The 27,351-nt window shown below is 48.4% G+C and overlaps 1 protein-coding gene across 3 annotated transcripts; it reads right to left on the bottom strand.

Moving 5' to 3' along the window:
• Nucleotides 1-15: 15 nt before the first annotated feature.
• On the bottom strand, nucleotides 16-27,351 carry OTULIN (OTU deubiquitinase with linear linkage specificity). 3 transcript variants are annotated; one of them, XM_053906896.1, is made up of 7 exons: nucleotides 27,049-27,351; nucleotides 20,380-20,456; nucleotides 15,108-15,202; nucleotides 11,570-11,713; nucleotides 6,845-6,970; nucleotides 3,243-3,512; nucleotides 16-750 (listed from the first exon to the last, which is right to left on the bottom strand). In XM_053906896.1, exons 1-7 carry the CDS (start codon nucleotides 27,222-27,224, stop codon nucleotides 556-558), a joined length of 1,083 nt encoding a protein of 360 aa, XP_053762871.1. In that variant the 5' UTR covers nucleotides 27,225-27,351; the 3' UTR covers nucleotides 16-555. The 3 variants fall into 3 exon arrangements, with proteins under 3 accessions (XP_053762871.1, XP_053762872.1, XP_019306318.1); XM_053906897.1 differs by lacking the exon at nucleotides 27,049-27,351 and adding an exon at nucleotides 26,629-26,937 and having other exon boundaries at nucleotides 20,380-20,452; XM_019450773.2 differs by lacking the exon at nucleotides 27,049-27,351 and adding an exon at nucleotides 25,746-25,819.

Here is a 27,351-nt window from a genome sequence, read left to right as displayed (position 1 = left end):
TTCTATGAGACAGTCTGCTTAGGATAGCTTTAATGAACATGTAAGCCCGAACCAGTGCTCAGTAAGACTATCAGAGGACGTTATGACTGTGCCCCTAACAGGCTCCGCCTCAGAGTTAGGCCACGTAAGCCGAATTGCATAGGACGGGCACTCCGGAGACCCATCACCCCCAAAACAAAAAATTACTATCTTGAGAAAAAACTGAGACCTAGTTTACATTAGAGAGTCTGCTTCTGAGACGTGAAGAACACACTCCTCTCCGAGAGGCGTCTCCTCTGATACAAAAGGTTTGTTTTATGGAGAAGATGTAGTTTGTACCTTCCAAAAGAAGTGCTCTGAAGGCCCCCGAGGAAACATATCGCATCAGAGAGGAGGGAAAACCCCTGGTTAGTTCTAATGACCAAAAGCCGTCCTCAGAACAGCCCAGTCCAGCTTGGCTCGCCCGGCCCAACAGTCCCCGTGGGTCACCCGAAGAGACCTGGAAGCCCGCGGGCCGCGGCAGGGAGCTGCCAGGGCACCTCGGCCGTGTGGCCGGGCCGTCCAGGCACGCGTCCCTCACAGACTCGTCTCCTCGCACACTCTGACGGGGATGTTGTAGTGCCGGTCGTCCTCGGCGATCAGGGTCACCACCGGCCAGTCCGTGGGTGGGTCGGTGGGGTAGACCGTGATGAATTCTTCGGTGCTGTACTTGGAGAGCCGGTACACCCGGATGGTGTGGCGCACGGCATAGGCAAGAAGGAACATTTCCACCTGGGGAAAAGAGCCAACGGGTCTGCGGGGGGAAGCTGTGCTGACACAGTCCCACCTGCTCCCTCCCAGGCTGCGGGCAGCAACCCTCCTTCCCCGCCCTGGGCCCGGCCCCCGGCCTTTCCCCCACAGTTGTTACAAACAAGCAGATCATCAAAAATGGACTCACCGTCCGGTAAATCAGGGACTTGTATCCAGAATGTATGACGAACTTTTATAACTCAACAATTAAAAAAGCAAACGACCGGTTTAAAAATTGGGCAAAGGATGTGAAAAGAACAGACATTAATCCGAAGAAGATATGCAAATGGGCAATGAGCACCTGAAAAGTCATCAGGGGACCGCAGACCGAGGCCACACTGAGCTACCACTTCACGCCCCCCAGAACAGTTAGGATCAAACAGGTAAGAACGAGGCACAACCACTTAACAGGTGCCAGGTTTTCTTGTGGAGTGATGAACATGTTTTGGAACTCGACACAGGTAGTGGTCATACAATGCTTAAATGTACCAAGAGCCACTGAGTTATATACTTTAGAACGGGGTTAATTTTATATGAACTTCAATTTAAAAAACGGGGGGGGCGCGTGGGTGGGTGGCTCAGTCGGTTACGCGTCCGACTTTGGCTCAGGTCATGTTCTCACAGGTTCGTGGTTTGAGCCCCATATTGGGCTCTGTGCTGACAGCTCAGAGCCTGGAGCCTGCTTCGGATTCTGTCTCCCTCTCTCTGGCCCTCCCCCTGCTCACGCTCTGTCTCACTCTCTCTAAAATAAACTTAAAAAAAAAAAAAAAAAAAAAAAAAGAAGTACATCTTAGGTACATACCCAAGAGAAATGAAAATATGTGTCCACACAAAAAACCTGCATATAAACGTTCATAACAGGATCGTTCAAAATAGCTAAAAAGTACAAAGACCCCAAATGTCCATCAACTGAAGAATGAATGTGATACAGCCATACGATGGAATAGTGTTAGTGACACACGCTACAATATGGATGAATCTTGAAAACGTTTTGCTGAGTGACAGAAGCAAGTCACAAAAAAACACGTATTGTAGGATTCCATTTACAGGAAATGTCCAGAATAGGCAAATCTCTAGCAACAGGAAGTAGACTAGTGGCTGCCTAGGGCTGGAGGGGAGGGGGAATTAGCACCAATCATTACAGGGTTTCTTTCTGGAGTGATAAAATGGCCTAAAATTAGACTACAATGATGGCTGCAAAACTCTATAAAAATACTAAAAACCACTGAGTTACGCACTTCAAAAGGGTAAACTTTATGGTACGTAAATTACGTCTCAATAAAGCTGTTCTATTTTAAAAACGGACTCGCCATATGACAGTAGACTCTGTGAGGACTCAGAACGAACTTCGGTCTAATTTGCAAACCAGCTGCACCAGACTTTTTACTGAAGGCCAGCGCTACGGTTCAGGAGACGTAAGCAGCCTACACTGCGAGTGCAGCCACTTTTTGTGAGCAGTTCTTCTGGTAAGTCAATTCTGCCCGACCCAGCAGTGACCTTCAGCCTTTGCTCTTTCTTACGCGCAGAAAAAGGTAAGCGCAAGTGGGCAAGTGGGCCTCGTAAGCACAAAGGGAGCACTTTGGATGGAAAGCCTTCAATGCTACTTTAATGGCTGGCTGTTCCACCAGAAAGGACTTCAGCTTTTCAGGATAATGTAACGAGGGCACTAAACATACTGCAAGGTGTGGTGAGTCAGGGGACAGTACCGCACTGGGTCTCCGGGTAGAACTCCAAACTTAGCATCTCTGTAAAAGATCCAAGAGCAGGCTAGTCTCTACTGGCTGAGGTGACTCCATTTCTATTTTTAAAGGATGCTACCTAATACAGCGACAGCTGCCAAGATTAAATAATAAGACCCTTTGCTTCACGTATCTGTAGCCTACCAGACGCGAGGGTACTAATCCCGTCCGGCATCCCGCAGAAGCCAGCCCCGGATGAAATCAACGTGGTGGTTACAAAACAGATCCACAGTTCTTTTGTACCCTTGTACGCCTCACTTGAAAAGGTGGGCGGAACTAATGCTCTCCCCTTGAGTGTGGGATGGATTTAGTGACTTGTTTTTAACAACTAGAATACGGTGTAAACAACAGCGTTTAACTTCCAAGATGAGATCACAAAACACATCTGTGGCTTCCTCCTCGCTCTCTTCTTGGATCACTTCACTTTCTCAGAGCAGCCAGCCATCATGTCACAAGGACACTCAAGTGGCCCTACAGAAGGGCCCATGTGTCGAGGAACTAAACCCTTCTAAGCTACCAATGAGGCCTCCTGCCAACAGCCGGGGGAGTGCGCCACGTGGGAAGTGGACCCCCTAGCCCAGTCCAGCCGTCGGATGACTGCAACCTCCCGAGACCCCGAGACGGGATCACGCAACTAAGCTGCTCTGGAGCCCTTGACCGACAAAGGCTCTGAAATACCGTGTGATGATTAAAGCTGCTGCTTTGGACTAACACACTCCCGAAGGCACAACTCACCTGTTCAAGGCCACCAGTGTGTCCCACCTGGTTTAGGTGGTTCCTTAGCAGCTGTCCAGGATCATTCGATGTGTCCCGAGCAAACAGAAGCACAGAGAAAAATGGTACTTCCTTTCCCTTCTCTTTGTCATCGTATAGTTCAATGGCTCTGTTTAGCATTAGAAATTTTACAGCTTCATAGAGGCTATATTCCTCTTCCTCATTTGTGAACAGTTCATCGCAAGCTATCTGCCTCGCTTCAGCAGTTCTCAGTTCTGCCAAGCCTGCCCACTGCAAGAAAGGTGTATAACAATTACACATCTGTTCTAAGAAACCCTGGTATACTTCCATACCATGTGCACAAAATTATTTTCCAAGTAGGCAACCACGGACCATGCACCAACATTCACAACATTCAAGTTTTTAGCTCAAACCATGGTACTCTTTAGACCACACAAATTCCTTATTCAGCTTTTCCCCCATTAATTTGAAACAAAAGTACAAGGCACTAAGAAGGCCCAAGGCCATGGAATAGAACTTTCAACTCCCCTAAGATCCTAGACAATGGAATTGAACTAGTCAAGGGGCACCTGGATGGCTTCGTCAGTTAAGTGCCTGACTTCAGCTCAGGTCACGATCTCACAGTTTGTGGGTTCGAGCCCCGCATCAGGCTCTGTGCTGACAGCTCGGAGCCTGGAGCCTGCTTTGCATTCTGTGTCTCCCTCTCTCTCTGCCCGTCCCCTGCTCATGCGCGCTCTCTCAAAAATAAAGAAGCATTAAAAAAACAAAAGAAAGAAAGAAACTGAACCAATCAGAGATACTTCTGGAGGGAGGCGCCTGGGTGGCTCTGTCAGTTAAGCGTCCGACTTCAGTGGCTCGGTCGGCTAAGCGTCCAACTGCAGCTCAGGTGGTCGTGATCTCACAGTTTGTGAGTTTGAGCCCCGCATCGGGCTCTGTGCTGACCGCCTGGAGCCTGACACCTGCTTCAGATGCTGTGTCTCCCTCTCCCTCTGCCCTTCCCAGCTTGCACGCTCTTGCTCTCTCTCTCTCTCTCAAGAATAAATATTTAAAAAATTTTTTTAATTGAAAAAATAAAAAAGAAATAGTCTGGAGGAGCTAATAAGGTGCATGTGAGGCTGGTATGTGAAGCCGTGAAGGGTAGCTAAAATTACTTCTCCCCTTAAAGGGTTTCCAGGAACCCTGACCACCCAGAAACAGCAAGTCAAGCTGCAAAAATGAAGCTGGGCAAGGAAGACTATGAGGTCTTTTGATTGTTAATTTACTACGGTCTTCCCTCTAACTTCTTAAAAATATACCTAGGAGTTTCAAATGCATATATCCACTCAGGAAATGTTTACTGACTCCTGATTAAAAATAAAGCAGAGTACTAGGTATTCAGCTAACAGTGGCAAACTCTTAAGTGAGCGAGAAAACTCAATAAACATATGCGCTTTTAAGTTCAAGCAAATGAGATGAGATACTGATGTGAAACTAGTCTTTTTTTTTTTTAATGTTTATTTGAGAGACAGAGAGAGAGAGAGAGAGAGAGAGAGAGAGAGAGAGCGCGCGCACAGGAGGGGCAGAGAGAGGGAGACAGAATCCCAAACAGGCTCTGCACCTTCAATGCAGAGCCCAATGCAGGGATCGAACCCACGAACAGTTAGATCATGACCTGAGCTGAACTCAAGAGTCGGACACTTAACTGACTGAGCCACCCAGGTGCCCCAGAAACTAGTCCTTATGAGTAACCGGTAACTACTGCCCCTCTCAAAAACCATTAAAATTCTAAATTCAACAGTAAACTTTAATGGTAATGACTGTACCACAGGATTCTCTTCAATATGTGGCTGAAAGCTGGAACATCTCTTATTTTCCAGAAGCAACCAAGCTGGCAGTCAAGAGCATGGCTCTAGAGTCAGAGAGTCAGGATGGAATGAAGGCCTTCCCACCAAGCAGCTGGTGGCATTAACAGACATCTTTAAAACAGGAATAACACAGCAACTACATTTCGGTAGTTATGAGAATTAAATAACCTATTTAATAACCTAATTAAATAACCGTGTTTCACAGACAGCCTGGCACATGAGAGGTACCAGTTATGTTGGCTTAGATTATTAATGAACATTTTTAATGTCACTGTGAACCGGAATCACTTAAACATTCCCAAAAATGAGGATCTAATTATAGCAGACACAATTGATAAAGCAAAAATTGCAATTTCACAAGACCTTAAAAGAGACAAAAAGGAAATTGTCACAAGTGGGCAAGCTGAAGAGCCTTCCCATTCACTCACACAGCCAGAAACCTGCTCTCGACCTTCCCCTAACACAGATCCTGGGCAAGCACACGTCTCCCTGCCCCAAAAAGGCTGTGCTCTATAAACCCCAAGCTCCACTCTTAAGAGGCAAAGAGAACAGAATCCCTATTTCCTTCTCTTGTCACAATTTCTTTATCTCTAGACTTCCTTTGACAGTGAACTTTCCATTAAACACTTGTGTCTGTTAATAAAAACTAAGCTCCAGGAGGTCAAGCCCTCAGCTCATTTACTACACAATATATTTACCAAATGCCTATTATGTGCCAGGCTTGGTACTCAACACTGGGTGAAAAGGAACGAGCAGGACAGTCTCTCGTGGAGCTCAAAGTCTAGCTAGACGGCAGACTATTCCGGGGGAAACAGATCAACATCTGGCGGAGGAGCTAAAGGCCTCTGGAAACCGGAGCCTGAGTAGTTCAGTCCATTAAGCGTCCAACCCTTGATTTCGGCACTGACAGGTCAGAGCCTACTTGGGATTCTCCCTCCCCTCTCTCTCTGTCCCTCCCCTGCTTGCATGAGCTCGCTCGCTCTCTCTCCCTCAAAGTAAATAAACTTTTAAAGGGAGGGAGGGAGGAAGGAAGAGAGAGAGAAAGAGAAAAAAAGACATCTGCCACCCCCTTAACCAGTCTCCCTCCCATCTACAAAGCCTGGAGCCATTAGCAGGCCCTCAAGCCAGGGTTCCTGGTGAAGAAAGCCTCAAGCAAGCAGCCTAGTGGACAGTGTGGGCCAGTGTGCAAGGACATCCAAACCCCATGGAATACTCCAGAACGGGAGTATTTTCTTAACCAAATCACTGGGAATCAGCCAACCAAGTTCTACCTATAATTCTGTTTCAGAGAAACCCTCAGGACAGTTTTCAAAAGACAAGTTACTGAATTTACTCACCAGACAATCATTCAGGAATGAAAACAAGTCTAATAAATATGGACAGAATCTTAAAACATGAAATTGGGAAGAATTTAATAAAGATGCACTTATATCACTGATAATACTGTAAGAAATACAGACTAAATACAGACTATCCCTGAAGCTTGTCAATATGACTTAGAACAAAGACTACACTTGTTTAAGGTTTCCTTTGAAGAAAGTTAAACATTTCACTAAACATAATAATCAGTGTTATTTCCCCATCTTACCAAAGACTTCACAGGAAGAGTTTGTGTTCGTTTAAATTATGTTGCCTAAAAACCTGCCACGGGCATCTGGCAATCCACTAAGCGAGGACTGAGAATTGGTCTGCTGGGGCAATCAGGAGCGAGAGTTTTGCACTTATCAGAGAAAAAGAAAAAAACTACATGTTCCAAACCTTCTTCCTTAGCAGTGTGAGGGACTCCTTAATTTTATCAACCAGGTCCTCGCTCTTCCCCTCAAATTTCAGTCCAAGTTTCCACTGCTTGATCCAATTGTATTTGCTTATGAGTTTTTCCGGTAACTGGATTATCAAGAAACAGAGAGATAAAGAGGTGTTAGAACCAAGAAATCCATCACAGGATCCTGCAGAAACCACAAAGCCTACAAAACCTACCTTTGTTTCCAGAATTCATTCCTGCACCTTTGTCTGGGTTTGGGATGGAGGGACCTAAATCTGGAATTGTGAACTCAGAAAGCACCACCCCCCTCCCCCAACTCCAGGAGCCTGCTGGAGTCAAATGGCGGTTCTGGTTGAGGTACAAAGGCACCATTCAGCTTGCTCAGCTCCAACCACGGCCAGAACATTCCACAGCACTTTGTGAGGGCACATTAGGGCAGGGTCCACATCGTGTCTTCACAAACCACACAGGCAGCTACTGGGCTCAATGGCAGCCTCCTGCCGTCCCTAATGCCCAACTTAGGAAGGCGCTTCAGGCATGCAAGATGGTCCGGGATAAAGTAAAAACCTGATTCTTTCCTGATTAGAAATATAAAGCCTAATTTCCAGTATTGCCATATATCCCCAAAGTTTTGATATTCAAAAAACCAATGTGTATCTAGTTTAACCTAAGCCTGATCAATATCGTAAGATAAAGAACACCACGGAGAATAAGGAGCAGAGCTAACAGCCGCGGTGGCCTAGCTCATTAAAGAAGTGACAGCTGACCTACTACTTTGCCTGGTTCCTTTTTTTTTTTTTCCTGGAGGGTGTTTTATTTTGTTTTCCCCTAATCAACAGAAGCTGGAGTCTGACAGGCAAGCTGTGACACAACCCGGTCGATGACGGCATGGGAACCCTGACACTCCCAACAGTGTTGGGTGTGTCAGAAGAACATTCCTAATTAGGCTGGGCACAGGCATGTCGCTTCCCTGCTATAAAACCCAGAAAGGAAACGACAGTTCACCTCCAAGTCAAAGGATCGTTAAAGGAGAATTAATTCCTACGACATCCTACGTGGAACGAGAGAGCCTGTTTAACAGTCCCGAACACAGGTTTAAATGAGGCCACAGGCTCAGTTCCCCAGGCGTCTAAGACTCTGAAGACCCTTTCCCAAAGGGCGATTCCAATTTTACCTTCTCAATCTACAGCAATCATGTAAACCAAAGGTGGTTTCCTTTCTGCAAGAAACAAAACCACACAGGGAAATTCCTCTTTAGGTAAAGTTACCCCAGGGACCACGATCCACACTCACTCACTAAGCGGGGCGGGGCTGTGTTCTCCCCATTTCCTGTGACCGCCCCGCCAAGCGGCCCAGCTCCGCACCCACACAGCCCAGCATTTGGGCAACATGTGCGCCGTTTTGCTGCGAAGCTTCAGTTCCGCTTTCAGATCTGTCACCAGAACCTAAAATGCCCTCAAGTGGCAACAAGTCGAAATCACAACTGGGCACAAGGAAGTGCAAAGAGCAGGAAATACCCGCTACACTGGGAAAAGGGGTACAGAGAAGCCCAGAAGACCATCTGAGCGGCACAGGACGCTGTGCACGTACCTAAAAAGCGGGCACCACACGCAAGTGAATTACTTGAAAGTCCCCAACGTTCTAACTACACACAGGGAACCCCTGACATAAAAGTCCGTTTCCTCATTCGTTCCACGCACGGGCGAACTGTTGCTAGGAAATGCCCTCGCTCAGGGGCGCATGACTCTGGGAGACGTGGAGATCCTGGAGAAGCCTGAGAGACAAGGTGTGAAAAAGAAACAACGAGGAAAGAATAATGCAGCTGGAACGATTTATTCAGAAGAAAAAATGGATCTACCTCTAAACGCTTTCCAGAGTCACGGAAAACAGGGAAGTAGCCATTCTTTTCTACCACGTACACAGATGCTGCACTTCTGCTAGAATGAGGGAGACTCAAGCAAAAAACAAGATTGAAACAAGAAACCAGGGTTGGACGCGTTTCAGAATAAAGTCGGTGACCCGCTGAGAAGGAGTCCCACTTGTGACTCCACAACTGCCCGCCCTCTAGCAAGTGTCCACAGTCCTTGGCACCATTGCCATGATCAAAAGGACTGTAGGTTAACAACGATGCAGCCCCAAAACGAACGCACGAAGAGAGCTCCGATGTACAAACACTGTCACAGGTCCCACCCATTCAGAGACATTCTAAAACTCAGCGAACGTGCCCTGAAGGACAACCCCCTCTCGGGGACCGAGACATGCCCCAAGTCTAAGAGCAGCCAGACCGAGCCACCTCTGACACTGGGGTCAGGGTCAGGTGGTCCAGCTGTAGTCAAATACGGAGACTGGGATCTGGAGACAGGGGCCCCGAGCAGGGTAGGCGGAGAGAGGCAGTGAGGGCAAAGCTCACACCCCAGGCTGAGACCAAAGCAAGGCCAGGGGAGAGTGCAAGGGCTCGGACTAAGGGGAGGAGGGTCTCTCAGTCCAGCTCTCCTCTCTCCCTTTTACGTTCCGAAACCGAGTATGTTCTAGGAAAGAGGGAAAAGGGCAAATGCTACAGAGAACAGATCTCAATCTGCAAACAGAGGCAGATACAGCCAGCTAAAGGGTGCGTGTCCCTTGGTGACAACATATGGCTTCTCTGGGCTCGCCCGGATTCTGGATGAGGTCAAGAGATGCTCCGCACTGCCTGGCCTACGGCCCAGAGGCCGACATCAGTTCTCAGTCCACAGACTCATACAAACTTAGGTGTCCCAGGACCTCTCTGATCCCAGAAGCCGAAGGGGCGGGTTAAGGGAGAGCCGGTGCGGTTCAGGAGAGGCCGAGTATGTGACGTGAGAGTCCCTTGAACCTGCCTGCCGAGAGCGGCTCACCCGTGTCCCCAGAAGTGGTCAGTGCTGTCACACTCCTAAAAGCCCCACGGACACACGGTAACCACAGGGGTGGTGCCATGAACAAACCAGGACACACGACTGTCGCTGGACACAGGGTGGCGGTCAGAGGCGGTCGGGGCGCATCAGAAAGACCAAGGAGCAGGGTGAACGGACACAGACTGGTCACCGGCTCCGCTCACGTGTCCACAACCGCAAGCCCACGTCATCTCTCACACAAGAACTTCAGACCAGGCTGTAACGGCAAGCGGGGTTTCGCTTAGAATGACAGGATACATGTCATCCTGACGTATCAGGAAGATGCATGAGAAACGACTTTCGTACCAACGCTCCTGTAAGACTGTCTTGTTCTGCGGCAACAGACTTCTTAAATATCGCGCGATCTGCTTCTCTTAAGCAAGAGTGATCGCACATTCGGATTTTACAGTCAACAGGTGACTTATCACCGTTATAAAAGCAGTGTGTGGAGACAGACAAACCCCCCTCCCGAGGCGAGGTGGCCCACGCACCCCCCCCCCCCCAGGCCAGGCCACGCCCCACTCCACCCGCACACCTGGTCACACCCCACCTTCTTCCAGGCACGCGGCGCCACCCCTCGCTCCCGCAAAGAGGCTCCCGCCGGAGCGGACTTTCCGAGGGAAGACCGGCGGAGGGGCCGGAATGAGAGCGGGAATGGAACGGCCTCCGTGGGTTGTGCCCTTTGAGGCCGGGTGACCCCGCGCATACCTAATCTCTAGCTCGGCTGCCACCCGGCTTCCTCTAAGTCATCTTCACTCCAGGCAAATACCCCAGCTGCCTCAACAGTTCCTGAACGGGGGCAGTCAGCTCGGTCACACTCGCATCGGTACTGGGGACACAGGCCCAGAGCTGTACCGCCCTCGACACGGGGTCTGACCGGCCCGGTCCCAGACGGGACTGTGGTTCAGCAGTGTTCCTTGAGGACACGGCTTCATTCTCACTGCCGGCCACACATCACGGGGCGGGGGGGGGGGGCCGACCGAACTTGCGATCGATTCATCCTCACGTCCTTCCCAAGCTGCCGTCAAGGCAGATCTCCCACAGCAAGCCTTCTCGGGTTTTGTTTAGTGGTCTGTTGCCGCTGCTGTTGTTTAAGCACGGGACTTCTGATTTTCTTCCAACTAACGCCTTATGGCCAGTTCTGCCCAATCATTCCTGCCCACCACACTCTTTTTGGGTCATTCTATCATCCAACCTATCACGTGACTCCATCTGCTGTGTGTTGTAGGCACAAGCCACGATGACACAGCATTCTGGGGTGTCACTACCACACTGCAGATTTAAACCAAAGACGGCCAGGCACGGGACGCATCCCCCGACCCTCACCTCCCAGGAAGCCTCTCGACGGCCACCTGCGGCACCGATCCTCTTAACGCCACGGAAGGTGCTGACTTCTCGCACTGAAGCTAGAACCACAGAAACCTGCCTTCTAAAACCCCAGCGGGTTCTCAGATGGTGCCACATACAGCCCGCCTCCTACCGACACCAACATCGAGTCGAACTGCCCATACGTAGTTTTTACGAACTATAAACACCAGCTCTTTTAATTCATTCTCAATTCTCAATTAATCCTTTGTTCTTTACTTGAATTGTTCAAATAAACGTGATGGCTCTTCTCTCCTGGGAAATAGCAACGGCTCTTGGTCCTTCTAGCATGCAAAATCATCCCGGCCACACGAGAACGGAGAAACCCACACGCCGACGTCACGCCGCGGACAGCACCGGCAAGGAAGGAGCCCAGGCCGAGGCACGAGCTCTTTCTCACGAAAACGATGGAAACATTGCGGACTCAAACCTGCAGCAGCAGCGTACCAGCGTGAGCTCCGGGTCCTGCAGCCAGGACGGCAGCGCTGCCGGCTGGCTCATCGCCTGGAACAGCGTGGCCCTCAGCGCACAGTAATTGTCTCCACGGACTCGCCGTATAGACGTGAACTTCTGCGACACCTCTTCGTAGCCCTGGGTGGAAGCATCAAAGAATTCAAAGTGGGCATTATTGACTTCGGAGGGTAGGGAAAGTTGTATTCCTGTGGAAAAAACGTGCCCCCCCCCCCCCCCCCCCCCGCCTCATCGCTGGAAGAACGAGAACAGGCTGGCAGAGGCCTCCTCGTAAACTGTTCCCATTCCGGTTTTTATTAATCCGAAGAAATTAACAGATGCTAGTACTGTACAAAACATCAGCATATGTAACAGATCCAACACACGAGAACATATAAATAATATACCAAATATTATGAAAACACTTCCAGCCCCTGGAGCTGGAGTTAGATGTCCCTTTTCTACACAACTGTTGTTGACACTTATGGATAACCAACTTCTGAGGGCTTTAAGCTGTGTTGAAAGGGACCCTAGCTCTAAAGAAGAGATAGGAAATATAGAGATATATTCCTATATTTCCTATAGAGAGATATATTTCCTATAGAGAAATACAGAGAGAAACGTACTAAGTTTCCACCTCCATATTTTAAAAAAATAAAAAAAATCCCTTGGGGCGCCTGGGTGGCTCTGTCGGTTAAGTGTCCGACTCGCTTTCGGCTCGGGTCATGATCTCGCGGTTGTGAGATCAAGCCCCGTGTCAGGCCCTGTGCTGGGCGTGCAGCCTGCTTAAGATTCTCTCTCTCACTCTCCCTCTGCCCCCCTCGCACACGTGCATGCTCTCTCTCTCAAAAAATAAAATAAAATAAAATAAAAAATAATCCTAAGGTTCCATGGTATACTTAAAAAAAGTCCACATGCTAAAAGATATCTGGATAATTCCATTAGACTCTTTAAAAAGTGGATTCAAGTGTCATTCTTATTCAGTCTGGAAGTGAAACGAGGAAATGAAAACGATGAGTGACATAGGTGTTCAGTCACTCAAACACAGCCGTCCAAATGGACCATTTTAAAGCCTACTCCAAAAGCAGCCCCCATAAAATGGTCCACAGGCACCGGGCCAAGCTGCTCCTGAGGCCCGAGTGTCAGGGTCCACTTTGCTGCCTCCTGCACTTCTCTGGCCTTGTCCTGTGGGCCCTGCTGCCCATCTCACTCATCCTTGACTGTTGTCACCTGAAGCTCTGCTTCCTCCCCTGCACTTACACAAAAGAAGGAGCATCGCCCTTAACGTGGGGTGGACACCATGCAGACCGTGCCCAAGTACGGGACCCTCGTTATTAGTTTTCAAGGGGCAAGTCACAGGATGATGTTCTAAGTGGGTGTGAAATGATTTTTTCCAACAATAAAATTTTGAGAGTTGCGTTTTCACTTAGTGGTCCAATCACTGCAACACAGTAAGGGCCCACCGAGCACCTCTTCCCTTCGGTGGACTCCCAGCTATCCTGGGAATACTCGCGATGGCTAACTCAACGGTAACTGCATCTTTCCAAATGCACCAATTACTCATGCTATTTCAGAGGTGACTCAAACTTCTAAAACTAAATTTGGATTTATACACACTTACTTCCAAAAGAATACCCAAAACAGAAATAAACCGTAAGATAAATAAGGGCAAAAAAAAAGAACCGAGACGCCCAACTGTTACCAGGCCCCTGAGATGCTCTAATTACTGCCACGGGTCCCAGAGTGACACTTTTTAACTGATGTGCCTTTGGTTATTTGGTCACTGAAAGAGTCCAACTACATGGTCAAATCTTTCTCTAGAACTAAAATCACAAAGAAACGATTTTAGCATGAGTTGCAAAATACAGAATATGTGGATACCCTTAATAGCTACGTTCAATTATGGACCCAGAGGTGCCAATTGTTAGAACAGATCCTGTAAAGAGTCTGAGGTCACGAAATAAAATTGCAAGTCAAGGAAAGCATTTCTGGGGAAGATGAGAAGACATATGTTAGGTATCCAGCCTCCTGGTTGTCTAGTTTGATATGGGGCTGTTTGGAAAACCTCCGAGCGGACAATACACGTATTCGGCAGATGGCCTCACAAACTTAAATGTTCATGGTCCCAGATATTTCAGGAGTGAGCTCTCCACCAAGTGCCTGAGATGTGAGGAGTCTACAGTTCAGACTCGCAGAGAGCAGAGCTAAATTTGGCTCTCAGAGCTTTCAAAGTAGCAGCTACATTCTGAGTAAGGTCAGCCCATTGCAGGGCAAGCATGAGCAACTGAGGTGCGTGTAGAAGAGGCACGACCGTTTCTATACAAACAAGCTCAGGGGTGCCTGGGTGGCTCAGTCGGTTGAACGTCTGACTCCTGGTTTCGGCTCAGGTCATGATCCCAAGGTCATGGCATCGGGCACAGTGTCGGGCTCCACGGTGAGCACGGAGCCTCGTTAAGACTCTCTCTCTCTCTCTCTCTCTCTCTCTCTCTCCCTCTGCCCCCTCCCCCACTCCCACTCTCTAAAATAAAAAATAAATAAATAAAAACAAGATGTAAAGAAAAGAACAGATGTATACAAATATTTTTAAATTTTAAACCCTAAATAACACAGATCTAAACAACCACAAAAATAGACACTCCTATCAAATATGACAGGTCAATATCTCTAGTACAAAAGTACATTCAAAGTCATAATGTAAATAATCCCAAGAGAAAAATGACCAAAGGATAAACCCAGAGGTCATAAGAGGGGATGGAAGTTTTAGGTTGAAACTGCTTTAAGTAGCTCAGAAATGGTCAGAGTAGCAATTCCACATCGTTCAACACACTAAGGAATATTGGACTCAGGGTCCATTTGAGGGGAGAACCAACAGGGTGCTGTGGTTGGCCAGTACGCACTGCGGCGGGCCAAGGGTCCAACGGAACGATAACCCAGCCAGTCACAGCAGGACCACGTCATGGGCATCCCCAATGTCCCACAGCCTCAGACACTACCTAGGGGGTATCAATCTGTGCAATGGGACAAGGAGGGGCAGCTCCAGGGACACCCTAAATAAAGGGAGCACTTCCAGATCCCTTTGCATAAGGAGTGCAGGAGAGCCCAAGCCCCTCAGACAGGAAGGCATGAAACCAAACCCAGGTGGGGACAGCGGGAGGCATGGCATCTGCTGGTCCCTCCCTACGGCTTTTACCACAACAAGCCAGAAGGACCTGGCCCCGAACGACCAAATGACCCCAAGAGGACAACCAAGGACTGACCCTACTCTGAGCAGCACAAATCTACATCTAACAGATATGTTTTTCCAAGAAACTAAGTTACTGAATAACTGATACTGACTCTGTATTAATACTATGATTCAAAACAAGTCCCTTACCTTTGGAGTCCGTTTCCTCATCTCTAAAATTAGAATAGCGATATTTACAACGTCTAATAGCGGTTGTTGTAACTATGTCTAAAGATATAAAAGGACACACTACGTAACTACTTACGACAGACTATTTGAAAGGCCTGAACTGTGTGCGTGTAGGCACTGTACCTTTTTCATACAAGTGGCTTTTTGTGTATTTCCCCTCCATTCTTTTTTGCAGTAGTCCATGATGTCCATTTCAGGAGCTACACTTAATCTGGCTTCTGTTGAAGAAGCAAAAACAGGGGTGGGTAATGAAACAGCACAATCAAAACAACAGACGGCTTTACTCAGAGGTTACTTCTTCTCTCACTTCACTCCAAAAAGACCCAGAATCCCCCCAACCTCCCACCATCACCTCACTCCTGGATAACCTGGAGGCGTTCCAGTGGGCCTCCCTCGTCACCATACCTCACTCTCCACACAGCAGCCAGACACTTCAAACTTGAGTCAGACAACAGCCATCACCCCCGGGTTCTGAGAGCCCCAGAACCCCCTGAGTGGAATGGATGTCCTTACTTCCTACCAAGGCCCTTAGGTCCCACCCCCGCCCCACCGCGGCGTCTCTGGCCCCTGCTCCCACCCCACCTGCGGCCTCGCCTGTACTTCTCCGACACACCTGTGGGCCTCCGTCACTCCCTACCTACCGGTCTCTGCTCAAATGTCACCTAACACCCCTAGGTCCCGACGCCCCCCGCACACCTTCACTCTGTTCCCCTTCCGCTGTTTTGTTCTTCTTCTTGGCACTGATCAACACCTGACGTATTCCTTTTACCGCATTCCTCCCCTACATACCTGCACCCACGGACACAATAAGGCATAATTCCTTGACGGCAAGGGCTTATTTTGTGTCTCAGCTGTGATCTTAGCACCTGGCATTGCACTGCCACAGGGTGTCCTAGAATACTGTTCTAATCAAATTAAATGTGCACGTCTCAGCCGTGAAAAAATACATCTACTGGTTTTTAATTAGTTTTTATATCCATTATACAAAGAGATAACAGCTACTTTAACAAAAACTGTATTTGTCTTTATTTATTTATACTCTGCCTGATCCCAAAGGCTGTAAAGCTGTTGACAATAAGCCAGAAGCTAACGGAGCTCATTTGACTCGAACGATACATTAAAAATACGACTTGCAATCAGACAAATTATATAATAAAAAATGACTTTTAGATTTGCCTTATTTAAAATATAAGGTATGGGTTTGATTTGTGGTATACATGTATGCACGCGCATGGGTGTGTGTGTTTTAGGAAGAAAGTGAAGGAAATTCTCAGGCACATCTCGATCTCCTTTTTAAATTATTGAAGAAGTAAACGTCAGCGAGGAAATTAGGATACAAACACAGAAGTACCTTACATGGTATTTACTCCTGCGGAAGGAGTAAATTAAAAACACACTCAGCCCAATTCAACAAACATTTACTGAATGTCTAACATGTGCCAAGCACTGAGCTGGAAACCGGGGTCACGAAGGCCCTAAGACCCGGACTCTGTCCTGAATGGGTCTGTAGATGGAAGGAGAAAAGATCACAGGCATTCACAATCCAGGGTGTGATGGGTAGAGGCATGAGTAAGGAACACAAAGTCCTTTCTGCAGATAACATACACACAATTCTCTGTGGCCTAAGTCAGGACCGGCTTAAACATAAACACACCTTGAAGCATAACACACAGACACCACAGTTCTCGACGCTGCACAGCCAATCCTCAAATGCAGACCCATCGGTGCTTAAATTCAAAAACCATTTTTTGAGCGTCTATGCAGTGGAGGGAAGAGTTCCTCGTATCTGCCTTCTCACTCACCTCCCCACAACGTACAAGGAACTGCAAACATCCAGAATTGAGGACACTGACTGGGCCACGATTTTCCACCAGGCAGTGTTGTGAGCCTGTCCGGACAGCACACGTCCAGCTCAGGAAGGACATCGTGGGAACAAAGTCCAGCCTTCCTGCTCTCCCAGCCCGCGTTCCTCATTCCTGCCCATACCAGCGAAAGCCCTGGGCCCCGGGCAGGGTGGGCCTGGTCACCGGCCCAAAACCAAGAGGAGGAGGAGGAGACCTCACGAGATCGAGAGGACGAGTCACAGGCCACAACCCTGTGCTGAACAAGAGGCCTGCGGGAGGCAATGAGGGTTGGGAAAGGGAGGACCCACACGGCTACTAGCATCAAAATGACACTCTAAGTCCCTTCCTGCAGCTGTTCTTGGGAGGAAGGCTCCAACAACCTCCGCACGCCCTCCTCTAGGACAGGAGCTAGAGGCGCAGGACAGGCAGTGCCTGACCTCAAGCAGCTTGCTTTCTTTAACTGCAAACTACAGACTCCGTTACTATTTCCAAGAACGAACATTGTTTTTTAAACGTTTGTTCATTTCTGAGAGAGAGCACGCACCAGCGGAGAAGGGGCAGAGACGGACAGAGGATCCAAAGCAGGTTCCATGCTGACAGCACAGAGCCTGATGTGGGGCTTGAACTCCCAAACCGTGTGATCGTGACCTAAGCCGAAGTCAGACGCTTAACCAAATGAGCCACCCAGGAGCTTCAAGAAAGAACATTTCAAATGGCAAAAAAAAAAAAAAAAAAAAAAAAATCCAAAGGAGAAACTGAAAACTAGGTGATAACCAGGAGCTCAAATAACCAAGAGGTCTGGTCCTAACCCCCATACGGTAACAAAGACAAGGAGTCGGAACCTGGAAAGACGGGCACTTAAAACTGAACTTCAGAAAGCTGGGACTCTCAGTCAAAGGGCAGGCTAGGGCAAGAATCACACTTTTTCTGTAATGGGCTAGAAAATAAATAACGTAGGCTCTGAGAGCCGTAAGGTTTCTGACACAATTACTCAACTTTACCATGTGTGAAAGCCATCACAGACAATACGTAGACTAAGAAATTCCACTAAAACTTGGTCAAACTAGGTGGCACATCAGATTTGGCCAGGGAGCCATAGTTTGCCAGCCCCTGGGCCCTTTTGTTAATGAAAGGTGTTTTCACTAATAAAGAGAGAGCAAAAGAAAACTTTCTGCATTCGTCCGGGCTCTGGCTTGGGAAAGAGGAAGTCTCCCAGAGAATTCATAATCACAGGCTGGCTCTCATACAGGGACAGGGCGGGAATTCAGGTTAGCCCCAAGACTCTGGAAATTCAAGTTTAGAAATTAACATAATGTGGCCCAAGGTTGGTGGCACCCCAGGTGTCTAGCGGGAACAAGGCCAAACTCTCTCACGCTCGAGGCAGGGCGCACGAGCCCTGTACAGAAATGCAAAATCTGAGCTTGCAATTCAAACTTCGAAAAAACAAGAAACAAGCAAAACTAGCACATGGCATAATTAGACCTGCTAAGATTTTCAGGGAATGAACTGTTCAGATCCAGAAGACTATGTTTTAAATGCCTAAAGAAATAAAAGGAGTAAGAAACATGAGCAAAGGGCAAAAAACTATCAAAAAGAGACCAGGCAAACCTGAAGGGAAGACAGAACTTTTTTAAAAAGAAACATTTTATTTTTAAATCTCTACACCCGATGTGGGGCTTGAACTTACATCCACAAGATCAACAGTTGCACGCTCTACTGACTGGGCCAGCCAGGCGCCCCCAGAACTTTTCCAAAAAAGAAAGAAAAGAAAAGAGATCCGAAGAAATAGTACAGAATGGAACAGGGGCTACAAGAAAAAAATCTACGAAAGGGCATGTCATGAAGAGCCTTGGATGACTGAAGGAGGCCAGCCCACATCTACTTAGAGTTCTGGAAGGAGTGAGCAGAGAGAATGAGAAGAAGACAATATTCAAGAAGATAATGGCTGAGAATTCTCCCAAACTGATGCAAACTAGGCATCTAGGGATTCAAAAGGAAGAAAACCTCAAGCAGTATGTTTTTAAAAGTCCACTCTTCACAAGACATCAGAAAGAAACTGCAGAAAAACACGACACATTATCTACCAAGGGTTGGTGTGACCGCAGTACTGCCACTCCCCCAGAAACAACAAGACAACGGGATAGTCCTCAAAAAGGTCACAGAAAACACCTGCTCGTCTGGAGTTATTCAACAACAAAGTGAAATAGAGAAGTTTTCCAGCAAACAGAGCATCCTACCAACAGACCCTTAAAGAGGCACTTCCCAAGGATCTTCTTTCAGGAAGGGCAACGAACCCAGAAGGACTGAGATGCAGGAAGGAGTGTAAAGGGATCCACTCCGGCCTCGGACTAGAGCTGGAAATGACACAGCTCACTGAAAAGCTAAAACACCCGCAGCACGTGGAGGGCGACGCAGGCGGGCAGAGTCGAATCGCCGCAAAGCGAGCCAGCGGGCCCCACAAATGCAGCGGGGACACCCAATGACGAAGGAACCGCTCGCTCCCCAGGAATACGACTAACCAGGAAGGCCTCTGCGTCCAAAGTGAATCGTGTGCAATGGCAGCAGCAGAAACAGAGCACCTGCGGAAACTTCACGGAGGACGGAGTGGTGCGGCCAAGGAACGCCCCTGACTGGACGCCTACAGAGAACGTCTTCGAGGGCTAGCACGGTAAAGAGGTCCACCAACTCCTTGTGAGGACAACTGAAGGAAGCCTTGAGCATGATCAAAAACCCCGCTTTGTGTCATCTGTTCCTAATCACGCACATGACAATTATTTTCGTTAACCATAAAGTACACAGCAGTTAGTTCTCAAAACCGACCGGCGGCACAGTCGCGTGACACAGGTCATGAGAGAGACGGTGGCGCTGGTGGATCGTTTATGGAGCATCCCCCGAGTGGAGCACCCCCACTCGGCCCCGGCGGGGACCAGCCGGGGAAGGCCCTGCCGGCCATGCGCCCGGCGGAGGAGGCCGGGGGAGGCCAGGGGTAGGGCCTCACCCTGGAGGCAACGGGCCCGTGGGTTCTGGGCGCGGTGAGAAGAGCAGGCATAACCGAGCAGAAACACGGACAAAAAGCCATGAAACAATCAGAGGATTCGGGCTACTGATCCCGTGATCGTTCTTTCTCACAAGCCGGTGGCATCCACGTGGCCACCTGCATGCCAAGACGCATGGAGCCAGCTTCTCCAGAAGTCCTTCCGCTGGAAAGGAAACGTGCATCTCCAATCCAAACTCTCCCTCTAAGAATATGAGGGAAATCATGAACTGAGGGAGGTGCGTCACGAGATTAAGCCAATCCGCACACTGCGAAAATGATACGAATGTAGAGAACGCAGGGAGAATGTTGGCATGAAATTTTTAAAACCTCAGGAACCGGTACTCCCCAGACATACCTCAGCAAAATGGGTAACGAGACACAGCTAAGGCCACGTGCAGAAGAATGTTTCCTAGGAAGCAGGTCTCGGTATTTTATGGAAACGGATACAGCGATTTAACTGCATTTTCTACTATAAATAGTAATCAGTCTATGAATAAAACAATTCCAAACATACCTGATAACCCTCTTTCATGTATAAGTAATTCTTTCTCCTTTTCTATTTCATCCGCGTCACGATACATGTCCTCCTCACTGAAATCACACCAAATTAGACATTTCAAAAATTTGTTGCACTGACATTTTCCCTCTTATCACAGTACGCGCTTGCTTAAAAAATCTGTAAGACACGAAAAGTTTAACTTTTTCCTGTTACGTGATGATGACTGAGAAAGTATGGCTCTCAAATCCTGGTTGCACATGTTGCTATCACTCCACAGTTTCTCATGTCACAAGCAAATTTTACAGACACTACTTTAAAAACAAGGACAGGAAAACGTCAGTTATTACACGTCCTCAACGCTAAAAGCCCTCCCAAGGCTCCTCCTGCTCCCTGGCCCCCACGCTCACGCTGCCACCCACGTCCTGTGGCGCGTATCCCTACTGTCCCACGTACTTGAACTGCTGCCAAGCTGACTGACTCGGGACTTACAGGACAGGTTCCCGAAGAGTCTCCAGTCTCATCTAGTGACTGAACGAGAACCTACTACGTACTAGAGAAGGAAGAAAACCCCACGGGTGCTGGACGAGGATTGAAAAAGGGTGTCTCCTTTGCCCCGCGAGATAAACCACAACCTGACAATGATGAGAAACAGAAATACCAGCTCTGTCTTGGCTCAAACCACAAGACACGTGAGAGCCCCCACAGTCCCAAGGTGGACCAAGAGCAAGTGACAAGAGGACAGGACAGTCTCCGTGCCGGTGGATGGTACGGCCAGTAAACCCGCAGAACCCCAGAAAGGCTCAGGGACCAGAGGTGCCAAGTACTTCTCAGGGTGCAGGAGACGCCCAGAGCTGAAAACAAGGAAACTGGCTGGTGCACACGTAGGGTGAAATCAGACCCCTAATTCCCTGCAGTCCCCCGCCCCCCCCCCCCCCGTGACAGCACAGCCCCAGTCCTCACGCCAAACAGAGGCTGCAGGTGCCAATGAATCACAGGAAGGGGTTAATAAGGTTAATGACAAATAAGGAATTAAGCGACCGACCCGAGAAACTCCCATCCCCGGTGACCGCGGCACCCCAGCTCCCAGCACATGGCCCAGCACGGCAGGGGAAAGAGGAAGGAAGAGGTGAGCGGGAGCAAGAGACAGAAGGGGTACCGAGAGAAGCAGACCGAAGTGGGGAATTTAACAAACCCACCTTCTCCCACGTCACCGAAACCCTACGATGGCTCCCAATAAGCAGGCAGGTCTACACGTGGCCCTAACCCGCCGCTCTAGCCTGCAGGCCACGGTTCCTCTCCGCACGGCCACGCTTCAGTCCAAACACCGGACCAACGCCAGCCTCGGCTCTTACACCTGTGACTGGCTCCATCCGCTCCCTCTGCTCGCCCGGCTCCCTGCTTAACACAGCGGGACACACGCGGCCCGGGCGGCCCCGCCGCAGAGCGCCGCGGCTAGCGTGGGGGCCCGGAAGTCACGTCAGGGTTTAGCCGCTCCTTGGCACCTTACAGCCCCGTGCGCGGGACCGTGGAACTGAACTAGCTGTGACTCTCAGCACCTGGATTTAACTACCTGTGAACCGTAGACAGTACTCTCCTCAAAAGACTGTTGTAAAAAGACACAGATAAACCACGAGCGCTCTAAAAAGCTAGCTATTCTCCTTCTCATACTACGGCACTGGTGCAGAGTGTTAATAAACGGTCTGCCCGATGGTCATTTCCTGTTCCTTTTTTTCTCTCTAAATAAAGGCGATGGGGGGGGTGTGCGTGTGCCTATTTTTTAAAACACCGTGGGGCTGAGGGGACATATTAGGAAAAGGTACTTTCCATGTGCTCTGACCCCCGTGAGATTCCAAGTAAAAGGTATGGTTGTCACCCAGGGAGCCCACGCCAGAGGTAAAAGCAAACAGAAACCAGATTCGCGGGGACCAGACATCAAACGCCTAAAATAAAAAGTGACTAAACATGTTAGTTCTTCTTTCAATAATTTTGTGGTAACTTCTGGCCTCCTTGCTAGCTTTATCGAACAGGAGAGAACTTGATCCTGTAAGACAAGCATTTAAGTGAACCACTTTCTTGATCATCATCAGAAGCATGTCTTCAGGCAAGCCACTTCCCTAATCTTGGCCTCCGTTTTCTCATCTTCAAAGCAAGAGGAGTAGACTAGATCCGTATGATCTACATGGTTCCTCTTCGAGGACTTAAGTTCTAACACACTATCGACCTATGTGTTGTTAAAAAAAACTGTACTTCAGGCGAATTCTGTGGCTACGCCGCAGGCACATTTGGCTCTACTTTTGTCCTCTTCCTTTTTAACCTGCAAAATAACCAAAGTGCAATCAGGACACCAGTGCCCAGAGGAAGTTCCCTAAAGGAGCATCTCTCAGAACAGCCACACGTACAAACTGGCACCAAGGCCAATAGGAAAGGAACAAAGAGAAGTCAGCATGAGAACAAAATGCAAAGGGAAGAGAGAGTAGAAGGAAAGATTATTGGAAATAAAAAGCAGTGATTCAAGATACACAAAAGCAGCAAAGCAGAAACTGACGAATGGGAGGCCAGAGCGCATTCAAATTACTTTAGCCACAATCAGATTTCACTCAGAGCCTGTGCACAAATGTTTGCTAACGTCCCTAGCCCCCAAGGACAAGCATTCAAGGACATTTGCTAACTTCACAAAGCCACCAAGGAAATTGTAATATGGCCTTTAATTCCTTGGAGAGAGAATAAATTTTAAGTTTAAGCAGTAAGTTCCATTAGTATGGTCAGAGAAGATATTTAACAGCCAAAATGAAATAGTCCCCCAACGTAAGGACAATCAACTGGAAAGAGAGAGAGATGTGACAGCAAGAAAAATAAAAATTTTAAGAAATTAGTTCACTCAATATATTAAAGCTGAAAATAATGACAAATGAAGCATTTACCAATTTATTACAAATACATACGTACTATTTATAAGTGTATTATTTATTATTTGTGTTTTTGTTGTATATTAATTATATTTAAATAGCTAGAAGCTTGAATTTTTGTTATGAGAAGGGAGGATAGTGAAATAATGAAAAGAAAAAGGATATTACGTTGTAAGATAAAATTGTCAATGCTGGTCAGTTTCAGAAATTTGGTAATTTTTTGTGTTTATGAGTCAAGCTGGAGTAGGAATGGGGAGTGTCTACCATTTGGCACTAAAGAGGCCACCAAAGCCCAACGACTCAAATGATCACCACCACAAAAGCCTTCCTTCTAGAAAATATACCGATAGCTAGAAAACTAAGACAAAGTCTTAAATGTGACTTGATTTTTGGGGGACCATGGCATTCGTGAATCACGCTCAATTACACAACTCAGTTAAATTTCAAAACCAAAATCCTAGTAAGTTCTACTTAGAAAATTCCTAGAAATTCTTAGTTTAGCACCATAATGTTATTTTAAAGTGTATCTTTTCAAGCCCCCGTTTTCTCCTAAGCTAGAGATGAAATATTTTATTCTTAATATTAAGGCAATATACATGATTAAGTTACATGACTTTGCATACTAAATTATAATCTCTCTTGCTCTGTTTAAAGACCTGAATTAACAATAAGTTTTTGAAAACTTAATTTAAAAAGGCTTACTACAAACAGACAAAATTATACTATTGCCAAGAACAAAAGCTATAAACTAAAAATACATCGGTCAGTGAAGCAAGACATTTCTGCAAAGCCAATTTTTCAATTTCTGATACAAGTAAACAGGTTATATGAAAAAAAGTCAATTCTAACTTCTATGCAAAGCTAAGACAGCATGTTAACCACTCACCATTATGAACATTTGCATTAAGTTCCCCTCTGTTGCCTAAAAAGGCTAAACTGAGTATGACTTTGTTCGGCTCTCTGGACTTGAACGCTGCGGTTCATGCTTAACTTGGCCTATCCTAGAACGCCAATGGCCCAGGCAGTGCTGGTAAGACAGTGTCAACCACGGGACAGCAATGTACCTTCCCACAAAGGCACAGGAAAAGCAAAGACCACTCAACCCAGCCTCTCTCCACCACTTAGCGGCTGTAGAGATGGGTGAACAACACATCAAATGCAGGAAAGTACCGGCACCCAAGCCAAAATTCCACCTCCCTTCTGCGAGTGGACTTTCCATGACTGGCTCATGCTACTCCAGAGGTATCTGGGGACAACCCAGACATCCTCAACAATGAGGTTGGAAACAAGCTTTACATCCAGGTGGGAGAAGGGGCAGGAGGGAGTAGCTGTTACCCTATCAAACATACCCCGCAGGAGGTAAGGAGGCAGGTGGGAAAACACATAGCAATACCCAAGAACAATGGTTTAACAACTTGTTGTTCACAGCCCTTTTGAAAATCCACGGCTTTCATCAGAAGCTCAGCCCAGAAAATACACGTAAAATTTCACCTTCAATTTCAGAGGGGCTCACAGACACGCTCTCCACCACACACAGTCCTAAATTCAAACCATGTGCCACCATCAGGCGGACAAAGAAGGGCCTCGAAGCAGTCTTGCTTCTCAATTCCCTAAGCATGTCTAGCCTGGCCACCAACCATGTCCCAAGACCATCTTGGTCCTCAAGATTACCTTAGCTGAGGGCAAGAAGTAGATACAGCCTAAGTCTTGAAATGGAGCGGTAGGGTGAGCAGGGGATAAAGCACGGCCAACCTGCTCATAGGAACAGTGAGGAAGCTTCAAGAAAAGTCAACCAAATCTGGTCTGATCTAAGACTTCTTCAAGTCAGACCCTAAGTCATCTTGTGAGCCATCCTTAAGGCCTGCCCAGAGGATGACAACCACAGCTCTCAAACAAGCTAGGAGAGGTCGTTATAAATCATGTTCCTCTGCCTGGTTTTGCTGAGAAAGCCAGAAAGAGATGGGGGTGAGGTTCCCACTGAGGCATCAGGGAACCTGGCCCTCAAACCTCTTCCGTCTCCCTGGCCGAGCTGCACCTCTGGAATCTGCACCTGTTTCCTAACGTGTAAAATGACAACCCTAGGCTGTTTTTTTGTTTTTGGTTTTTTTCCAGATTCCTTTCAGACCAAGTCTGTAATTCTACTGACAGCAGTAAGAAGAGGTGTGCCTCAAAACCTTTTGGGAAAGAGTGCTCCTCACCATGACCTATTTCCCCAGGTTCTGACTCAGGAAACTTGCCAAATAATTATGCATACTTTTAGGAACATGATTCTGGCTCCAAAGTTCCTGCATCTCACGGGGGCATGAGAATGCTGGGGCCAAGGCTAAGGTGCAGCTTCTGGGGGGCAGGGTCTCTAACCAGGGAGTCACGGCTCAGACCACCAGGGCAAAAGCAAGGGAGGAGCGGTTAGAAACCAGCATGAGCTGTGGAGGGGCAGAAGCAGAAGGCACCCCCACCTCCCCCAGCCTACTTTACCCTCTGCGGAGTCTGCAGTTCTCCAACTCAGAGAGCCAACCTGCAGCCAGAGAGCACATCAGCTCACACGTGGGTCTGTAGAGCGGTTTCAATTTTAAAAATCAAGGTATTCCATTAAAAAGTCAGGGTACTGGGATTCTTTAAATACAGAAAATCCAGCAAGCAGAGGATAGAACCTAGTGGACTCTGACCCCAACAGCAATGGACACAGCTATCCAGGAACCAATGGCCCACACCTGGCCAGCCTCACTCGCTTAGGTTACCTGCATAGCTCCTGGGGTGGGGGAGTTTGCGACTGCCTATTGCAAAGCTTTCCCAATAGCCATTAACACATGAAGTGTGGATACTACCATCCCAGAGGGTTTAGATGCTCAATAAACGAGAATGTCAACGCCCATGAGAAAGAACCAGGCACAGGAAAGTTATTATAATACACTAGCTGAATACCAGGCCTGCCAAACACCCCTTTTTAGGAAATGCCAAAAAAAAATCTAATTTGAACACACCTTACAATTCAACTTGCCAGCCAATTAAGCTGTCAAAATAGTTATCTGAGTGCTTTCATCAATTCTGAAATTCAAAGACATTTATATGTGCCTAGAACCTGAAAGTGTGGAAAAAGTTGCAGCCTTCAAGTTTACACTGCGCTTCCACCTTCCCCCCAGACCCTTGCTAAAACTATAAACTCTTCCAACTTAAGCTGCCTTCTTTATAGTTCGCTAAAAAACTGCTCTAACCAGCACTATCTTTCGTGCTTAAAAGTAACGGGGGTGGGGGTGGGGGTGGGGGTGGAGAGGAGGAGAGCTACTAACGGGCAAAAGAGAATTGGGTCAGACTCGGTCCAAAGTCTATTCAACAGGTGGGGCGTTCATCAAGCGGCAACTTGCCTTCCAAGAACAAACTTGTCGCATGGTTCAGTTTTCTTTTGGCTGTGACAGAAGCAACCTTACTTCCTTCCCCAACTAGGTCGGAGGAAAGATTCACTGGGAGTTAGTTATAACAATACGCTTTTCCGGTTTGTTTCCCAAGTTCCCGGAGCTCTGTTTTAACTTTGGAGCAACGCAGATGTAAAAACAGAAGGCACTGGGTGACCAGGACTGTGAGCCGGACCCTGCGGGGAAACCACCTGTACGGACACTGGATGCAAGCGTCTTCGAATTCCTCTCCGTCGCCGACGACCTTACCCCGAATACAGGCTGCGAAGGGCTCTTAGCCGGCTACTCCCCAGCCCACCCCACGCCCAGCCTTCCCGAGGGGACCGACCCAGAGCCCCCGCCCGCCCCCGCTGCGCCCCGCGACTCACTGCTCGTCTGGGAACCGCACCGCGGTCCGCGGCTGCCCGCCGGCCGCCGCCTTCCCGCCCTCCCGCGCCGCGGCTCTCGCGGGGCCCGGGGACGCGGCCCCCGCCTCCCGCGCCGGCTTCTCAGCACAGCTCGCGCCCGGCCACGATCCGGGCTGGGGCATGGTGCCCCGATTCATCGGGCCGCCGCCGGCGGCGGCGACGCCGGGGTTCGGCCGCCTCCCAACGATCCGGCGCCCCTCCCGTCGGGGCGCCCGGCCGTGGCCGCCGCCGCCGCTGTACCGCCCGCCGGCTTCCGAGGCTGCG

The sequence above is a fragment of the Panthera pardus genome, unplaced genomic scaffold (assembly GCF_024362965.1).
Source record: "Panthera pardus isolate Hobbes unplaced genomic scaffold, ASM2436296v1 HiC_scaffold_2, whole genome shotgun sequence".
Taxonomy (NCBI): domain Eukaryota; kingdom Metazoa; phylum Chordata; class Mammalia; order Carnivora; family Felidae; genus Panthera; species Panthera pardus.
The sequence above is the reverse complement of the archived record's forward strand: the minus strand, read 5'-3'. Positions and strand labels throughout refer to the sequence as shown.

Bases quoted from the DNA above. Each gene is read 5' to 3' on its own strand.
- OTULIN (XM_053906896.1), bottom strand. From the start codon at position 27,224: ATGAATCGGGGCACCATGCCCCAGCCCGGATCGTGGCCGGGCGCGAGC. The intron at 6,971-11,569 runs GTACGCTGCTGC...TTGATAATCCAG, and splicing joins AGGACCCGGAGCTCACGCTG to TTACCGGAAAAACTCATAAG. The intron at 751-3,242 runs GTGAGTTGTGCC...TCTTTTCCCCAG, and splicing joins ACACTGGTGGCCTTGAACAG to GTGGAAATGTTCCTTCTTGC.